General features: G+C 36.1%; 1 protein-coding gene across 2 annotated transcripts; it reads left to right on the top strand.

Moving 5' to 3' along the window:
* Positions 1 to 3,960: 3,960 nt before the first annotated feature.
* LOC118750935 (60S ribosomal protein L7-like) lies at positions 3,961 to 5,428 on the top strand. 2 transcript variants are annotated; one of them, XM_036485684.1, is made up of 4 exons: positions 3,961 to 4,020; positions 4,086 to 5,117; positions 5,191 to 5,270; positions 5,327 to 5,428. In XM_036485684.1, the coding sequence occupies exons 2-4, from the start codon at positions 4,775 to 4,777 to the stop codon at positions 5,408 to 5,410; spliced, it is 507 nt and encodes a 168-aa protein (XP_036341577.1). In that variant the 5' UTR covers positions 3,961 to 4,020; positions 4,086 to 4,774; the 3' UTR covers positions 5,411 to 5,428. The 2 variants fall into 2 exon arrangements, with proteins under 2 accessions (XP_036341577.1, XP_036341578.1); XM_036485685.1 differs by having other exon boundaries at positions 5,191 to 5,266; positions 5,327 to 5,417.
* Positions 5,429 to 8,784: the final 3,356 nt, after the last annotated feature.

Raw genomic sequence — 8,784 nt, forward strand, 5'->3', positions numbered from 1 at the left:
GAACAGTTTCCGGACTTTGGTTCTGAGTTTACTTAAGTTGTTGTTCCACCAGGGTACATCCCTGGAGGAACGTACCTTACTTATAGGACAACTGTCTTCATATGCGTCAATGAGTAATTCATTGAAGCGCTTTGTAGCGAATTCTAGTTCTTTTACCAAGTGGTTCAAAAGAGTTTTACAGCTATCCACAAGCCTGATGCCGTTTTAAAAGAGTCTAAAGCGTTTAACCTGCGTGAATATCTGACATAATATTTAATTTGGCCCCATTTGTCCTTTTACACAGACCACGATTGCGAAGGCTTTCGCCTGGAATATAGTTGGGTATGCGTAAATTGGCAGACTTTCTGGAATTTTGGTCCAAATACGCCTGCCCCAGTACTCTCTTCATTCATCTTTGATCCGTCGGTAGTCCCTTCCAGGAATTCTGATCTTGTAGGGTTTATAGAAAGATAACTCGGGATTATCCAGTAATGGCTTTAGAACCTCCAAATGACCTCGAAGATCCCAAATTTTCTTGCTGATCATACTAGGCAGTCGTAGGGCGCTCCTGCAGGCCTCTTTCAAACTGGATAGACAAAAGAAAAACGCCTGTAATGACACCAATGGCATCCGTTGGACAGGTGCCCATAGCTCCTGTAATGGCCACGCGGACCAGTCGGTACAGCTTGCTAAAGGTGAAAACCTCCTTTACTTGCGTAGTTTTTGGTCACCAGGCCACTGCCGCATATGTGACGACGGGTCTTACTACCATATTGAAAGATCAATAGGTTAGTTTTGGTGATATTCCTCAAGTATTACAATAAAGTCTCTGTCAAATGGACAATGGTGGGCTTTACCGGTGAAATATTCGTGTAAACAAAGTTGCTAAAGTGTTTAAAGATACATATTTTATATTTTTTGCAAATAACTATTATTGTCGCGGAACCTAGCAAAATCCAATCTAGCCTACCAACCTACCAAATGGAAAAAAAACGTACCAGTTTTGGTAGGAAAAGCTCATGCTTGGCAACACTGAAGAAGAAGCATCGAACAAAAGGCAGTATTGCCAAGTTTTGAATTTGAAAAAGCACCAAATTTCGTTGTCGCTTATGATTGTCACTGTGCCATGATTTTGTTTAAATTTTTGTAAAATTGCTTAGCACACTTACGATTGCTATAAATTTTGCTTCCATTTTTTCAAGATTTTTTAATTTGAAGTCTTCAAACTAAAAACAAAAGCACCAAAAACGCACCAAGCACAAAACTCAAAAATTTTCGCGTTTTGAATACAACAGTGAATGTAAACAAAAGTATATTATGACGTCAGCGATTGGGTGGATGCTGTCAAATCGACGAAGAGAGGGTTAGCGGTCCGCGAATGGCGCGACCTCTATTTTCTGGATCGTGATTTCTACTAATAAAGTAGCAATTTATTAATGCAATAACATTTTGGATAATATTAATAGAATATAGCTTCAAATAGTACATAAAAAAAACACAGTTAGAATAGTTACTATAGTCAAGACTTTATAAGCATACCAAAATAACTTTAGTATGTACAGTGTACATCAGGGATAGAATTCCAAAATTTCAAAATGAGCCTAATGGTCTGAAAGAATAGTGTAAAAAAGGAGATGAAAGTGCCACAAAATTGAAATTGCTTTCTTTTAAGGCTTTTTAGGAAGCACATGTATTTTTAATAAATAGTATTTTTAAAGTACTTCATTGAATTATTAGAGTAAAATCATAGTAAAAGTTAGTTAAGACTTCGGTTGTCATAGCTCTAAGTTTGCATTTGGCTTTAAAAATTACATACAATAAATAAATAGAACACAATATTCCAATTACAAAGGGGGAAACTACTGAAATATAAATATATACTGTTTACAAATATACATTCACCTATTTACGAAATAATGCCAGTGCGACATTTTGACCAGTTTTTACATTGAATAATTTTTATTAATTTTATATAGTCGGCCTTATTAACTGACTTCACAACAAGAAATGGTTATCAATTCGACGAAATATTTATTTATATTTGTTTTATGTATGTTACCGCATAACTTTTACCTTGTTAACCGATTTCTTATTTTACTTGTTTTAATTTTTAAGTGATTTTAATTTTCAATTTTCGGGTATATGACTGTTTTTTATATACTGGCTAAATTTCTTAAATTTATGATTGTGCCGAATCCAAAGAACGTAGATAACAAGAAGGGACAAATCGTTATAACTGTAGCGAAAGTGCGCAAGAACGACGTGCCTTCTCTTTTCATCCAAGCAAAAAAAGCACTAGGGAAAACAATTATAACGAGTTGACCCTTCTTGTTATCTACGTTCTTTGCCAAAACTGAATGAATTGTGCCAAAAGTGCCAAAAACGGCACTATTGTGCCTACTTTCCCATCACTGGTGTACATTGCACACAAGTCGTGGCATCGAAAAAAAATACATCGATATATCGATGTATATCGGAAGGTCCATAAAATCGGTTTTATTCGATACATCGCATAGCAAACATCGATGCTTCCGATGCATCGATGATTTTTTTGCGTCCCTAATCTATTTGCAATTTATTTCGACTGGTTGAAGGCAACGTGGGGACTTTATTTGAGACATGCGAAGACATTGGATGTAAACTGCAATTGTCGATACTTATACTAGAAGTCATGGATACACACAACTGCCTCTTTCAGCAGCCGCAGCCTCCCGGATTGAGCCATAAGGGTTGAAATAATCAATAACATTCGTGACAAGTTGTAATTTGCTTTTTTCCAAATCGCAAAATGGATTTTTGTATATACACAAGTTAGTTTCAATAAAAAGTTTGTGATATTATATTTGTGCGTACAAAGGCTTACCACGGGCGGTCAGAACCGGGTGCATGTACGGCATTTGATTACTTGCAGTAGCATAGCTTTTTTTTAATAAGCGGATTGCTTTTTTTGAGGTTTGGGAAAGTTGGCTGGTTTTCACCGCCGTCAGGTTATTCCTCTGCTTTTAATATATGGTTATTTGTATGCATCAATGGAATGCGTCCAAACGTCGCTCCACTGATACACGATGGTAATACTGCTGAGGGCCAGAACCCCGTGCAAAAGTTTCTGGGGGTCTACCCTGTAATACGATACGAAAGAGAAATGCGATGCGATAGGCAATCGTCACAGCATATTACTTACGGCGTATTTACCTTTCGCATCGCATTGCTCTTTCGCATCGTATTACAGAGTAGTCCCCCTGTTTATATATGTATCATACGCAGGTATGGGCAGAGAACGAGCACGCGCTCTAAGTGCTCATTTACACACGGCGATTTTTGTCGCCGCAACTCGACGTTTGTAGGAGAGAGCATGACGAGGAAAGGAGAAGGGCACCGAGTGCGCGTGCGGGAAATTTTTCCAAAACGGATCGTTGTTTTCTTTGCTTTGTTTATTTTTCGCTCGTTTTCCAGTGAAACAAGATGGCGTAGAACCCCCTAAAAAATCTACTTTTTTCACTCTCTTGTTCATACGTGATCTTGTGTCTTTCGTTCATGACGTCTACATTTTGAGACATCTTTAGCATCAAACTGTAAGCACCTCTTTCTAGCAGTCGTCGCAAAAACTCAGTATATCCTGTAAAAAAACTGGTTAAGTCCTTTATGGGGATAAAGTTTCCAGAGGTGAAATTTTAGGTAGCATACAATTTCTTACACGCGTGGTTGCTTTTCAGCACCAACGCAAGAAACTTAAGAAATATTAAAAAAAAAATATGCGTATAGTGCATTAATTTTTGAAAGAAGTACCATATAATGTATATACTCTGATTAATAATATGAAAAATGGATTAGAACCGCCGTTTAATGTTATATTTGATGCAAATTAATTATGCCACTCGGGACGCTCTGCGCATTGCCACTGAATATTAGGTGTACTTAAAATTACATCCCTGGTCCTTCATCTTTCTGCATTGCATCCACGATTGAGAGTATTCTATCATTCTTGCATTGCATCGTGGTGAATTCACATTTCTCAGAAGTTTGACAACAAAACAAAACGAAGTGAGTATTTTATTTGCTAATTTTTTCGATTTCTATTGTTTAATGTAAATTTTATGTCTTTTTAGGATATGTTGAGGCAAAAAAGAAGGCGCAGTTGGAAAATGAATGATGATGGATTAGTACGAAGTAGCAGCGCAGGCACATTTGGAAAATTGTGCCGATAAGCAAGATAAAATTTGGGAAAGCAAGTGGCTGGTTGCAGCATCTCTATGTATTAAAAAGTTAATTAATTAAATGAAATTGTGTTTAATAGAAATGTTAATAATCGAGTGGCGTTAGTTAAGCTGTGCGAAAAACATTTGACGTACTTTTTTTCGCCTTCTCAACGTGCTAAGTTACAAGTTAAGATGACTGCCACCACGGCCGGTAGGAAGCCCGAAGCAAAGGGCAAACAACCTTCTAGGAAGCTGCCTGCTGTCCCCCGAGTCGTAGCTGAAGTTCAGCAAGAAGCAGGTCAGCAAACGTGCTACCCTGATCAAGCGTAAACTAAAGCGCTCTGCTGTGATTGCACTCGGCAAACGTGAAAACTTGTTGCATCTGAGAAATATCAAGCAAAATATCTCCGTGATGGACGCCGTGAGAATAAATTGCGCCGCCTGGCAAAGAAAAGCGGCTCATTCTAAGTGCCTGCGGAAGACAAATTGGCCTTTGTGATCTGTATCCGCGGTATCAACAAAGTTGCACCAAAAGTGCGACAGTTTGTTCCGTTTTCGCCACTTTAACCACGGTTTGTTCATCAAATTTAACCGTTAATATGCTACGCATTGCCGAATCCTATATCACATGGGGTTATCCAAATCTTAAATCAGTTCGTGAATTGATCTACAAACGTGGAATTGTCAAGCACAACCATCAACGTGGCCCAATCTGTGACAACGTTGTGATCGAACGCAAATTGCACAAAGCGCACGATATTAAGTGCGATCCCACTTCAAGAAAGCATCCAACTACCTGTGGCCATTCAAGCTCAACACCAACCGGTGGCTGGCGCAAGAGGGCTAATCACTACGTTGAGGTTGGTGATTTCGGTAACCGTGAAGATAAGATCAACAAACTGCATGCGCAAGATGGTTTAAAGAAATTTTTTGGTGTACTAGGTGGAGTATTTTTATTGCAAATATATATAATATATAAAAACATAAAATGTTTTTTTTTGGTAACTTTCTGAAGGTTTAACCCACAAATATGCCAAATGGAAGGCAGCTTATATTGACGACTTCTTGAATAATGTCGGAATTCCATTGCCGTTTGTAAAGGCCATTTCAAAAGGCTCCATTCCACAAATTTAATTTTTTTTTGTTTTCAGCTCATTAACGATGCACCCAGGATTGCATTTACCGTCTATGAAAATATTTCACGAAGCGTTCCAAAATTAGCTCCGAGCAACTAAAAGTTGGTTAAAGTTAAGTGAAATAGTTTTTATTTAATATTTATTCCTGGTATATTAAAAAAAAAATCATGTCAATATTAATGTATGAAATGAAGTAAATAAAAATCGAAGAATATATTTCTTGAATATTTTGTCATAGAGCCGTTATTAAATAAAGACATAACTGCGTCGGGCATTGGTCCCGACGTATATAGAATTAATGCATTAGAGAGAGATTATTATACAAGCTCAACGTGGTAATTTAGGTATACTTACATACGTATGTATTTACCTGTTACTCGCCTGGCATATACTTCAATTGCGAAAATAATGACATTTATAATTTATTTAGATGCATATTTTAGCTAAATGTTATATCGTCGCCAAGATAAAAGATCGTTGCATGTTACTTTCGGCAGGTTTCGGGAAATCACAATTGAAGTTTGGAATGCAATTTCTCAGAAACTCGACTACATATTTTCTCCAAAGTGTCGGAGAATGCTATGTACTAGTTCACGAAATTCTTAAATTATCTTATTTTTTAGTTTACTGTCAACCATTTATGAGGTTAATAAAATTTTGTCGTATACGCCAAATGTGATAACATTTTTCATAAATTACCGATACTCCACACTAAACCGCCTAATCGTGAGTCTCGCCCAAAAAAAAAAAATTCGCCAGATATGTTTTCACCCACCCGTAGTGAATACACGGAAACGAAAAGTGAAAGATGGTCCGGTTCGAGAAAATGAAACTCATGATAAGGCTGAATATGTCGGAAACTAAAGCAGATATTTAAAAATACAGATGACGCTATTTGAAGGATCTTGATTAGTTTAGTACGACCGCATTACTAACGTAATTTGTACCAAATATTTTAGTCATTACTCGGAAACTAAAGAAGATATCCAAAAAACTGTTAAAAAAAGCGAAATATCTGATTTTAAAATATATAACTGCATCTTTAACTACAACCTGTCAAAATAACGCTTACGGAAATTTTCCATCCAAGCGACGATATTTGAATGTTACTGGCATAATTTCGAGCCTGTATGTAAAATTTCGGGAAAATGTTAAGAAGTATATTCATATGCTGAAAAGATATTTTCGCAGACTCACCATTTATTTAAAGTATATCATCAACCTTATTTCCAATTCTATGAATAAATCGCTCCCATAACTTAATTTGTGCATTCAATATATTTCACAATTAACTTAAATACTAAATTACAAATATTTGTTCAACGACCTCGACACAGTAAAATAAAAAAAAAAAGGATTTATTGGAGAAATAATTATTCTTAATACATTTATATTTCAGCGAAACCTGAGATGTTCAATCGCAGTGCAATAGTTTTCTATCCATTTTTCCAGTGCTAAAATAATTTCCACCACATAAAATTGCTGCACAACACCCTTTTTGACGAAAAAGCGTTGCTTGCAACACTAATCCTTTATGGGGACCAAATTTGGTGGAAAAGTTGCTAAGTTTGTTTACTGGATATACTGAGGCAAAATCGCCTCAAAACTTTGCTGGTGTTGCCAGACATTTCTTCTTTGCGTGCATTGTAATTATTTAACTTAATTACCAAATCCTAATATTTCGTCGGCTGGGTAAAAGATTGTAGTAGGCGCCATTTTGACGATTTTTAGTTCTAGATGCAACTATATATTTTGAAATAAGGCCTTTCGATTGGTGTTATCAGTTTTTAGATATCTCCTATAGTTTCCGAGATATTGACTACAATTTTTTCGATAATTTATTAAAAAATTAGTTAGTGATGCAGCAATAGCTCTGATCCAGTACTCCATGAACTTACAGGATTTTACACGAAATTGCAGGAAGTTGCAGAAAAAATGTTCCCGTACTCCAAAATCCTGTAAATGAGAGCGTCTTTTGGAGAGTTGTGTAGAGAATGAAGTTGCAAGATTTTACCCGAACTTTTTCTTCTGGTAAAATCATGAAAAGTGTCAAGCAATCACTGGTTGACGTTTTTACAGGAAAAATGGTTTTTTGTTCCCGTACTTTTTGTTGTTACTCACTTTTTACTCTCACTTCAGAGAGTAATTTTGCTGTTTGAGTTTTACAGGATTTTTCACGAAAAGTATTGGATCAGAGCTAATATTAAACTAATCAATATGTTAAAAATGGCGTTCTCCTTTTTGGATATCTCCTTTAGTTTCCGAGATATTGAGTAAAAGGTGTCGTTAATTTTGCAGACATTTTGATCACATTTTGTCTTATTTCATATAAAGTGGCTACCAAATTGTGAACAAATGACGCTTACGACATAATTTTACTAAAGAAAATCCTTCATACACTCAAAACTAATTAACAATACACATTAAAAATTTAATAATTTTGTGAACTAGTAACATTTTCAGAGACTTTGGAGAAAATCTATCTTCGCGTTTTTGAGAATTTGCATTCCAAACTTCAATCACGATTTCCCACAACCTGCCGAAATTAACATACGACAATCTGTTACCCAGGCGACGATTTGTTATTCCTTTTCCTTGATTTGTTTCTTTTTTTCGCAGTTTGCTGCACCAGCCTTAATTTCAAAGCAATGGAGTACACTAAAACGTTTGCTCCAGCAGCCTTAATTGCAAAGCATGGAGTGTACTAAATCGTTCACTATTCTCCAATAGATTAGATGAAAAATGCAATATTTTCGCATTGATCAGAATTAAAGCACGTTTTTCGCTGTAAAGTGAACTGTTTTGACAGTTTCAATTCGTTCTACTCTTGTCTCTATTCTTTGTTTACTTGTGGTACACAAATGTCAACGGCCAGGACGGCGCAATCTTAGGTTCATTCCTTATCTTTTTGGACTAAAATCTGAAGTGTCAAAATGCCAGAGCGTAAGCAAAATGCGCTCACTAAAAGAGAATAACAGGAAATGTAAAGGAACGCAAAAAACCAAATTTTTAGTCCAAAGAATGGCAACAACAAAACTAACTTCAAATAAGAATGGAAATGTATGTACAAAACACATTCACACAAGCACAAGCACAATAAACACTTACTATATCAATTATTTTTTGCCTCCTTCCAATTTCAATTCACTTTTTTTACATTTTAGATTATTCTCACTTTTTGCGTATTTTTTAATTTCCGTTAATTTAAATTCAATTGAGTTTGACACTTTTCAGGATTTTGCCAGAAAAAATTCTTCTGACTAAATCTGACTACTTCGGACTGAAGAGAGTCACTCTCACTGAGTGTTGCTCTCCCATTTTTGCTGTCATTTTCGAGTTAAGGAACGCTTTTTGGACTAAATCTGACTACTTCGGACTTTTTCGGGGAGATAAGGAACGGAACTCTTGTATTCTATCATTTTTGAAATGAAACGAGCAACACCAAAAGGGAATGTGAAAAATCGCGTCGACAA

The sequence above is a fragment of the Rhagoletis pomonella genome, unplaced genomic scaffold (genome assembly GCF_013731165.1).
Source record: "Rhagoletis pomonella isolate Grant_MI unplaced genomic scaffold, Rhpom_1.0 Rhpom_scaffold_00466, whole genome shotgun sequence".
NCBI lineage: Eukaryota > Metazoa > Arthropoda > Insecta > Diptera > Tephritidae > Rhagoletis > Rhagoletis pomonella.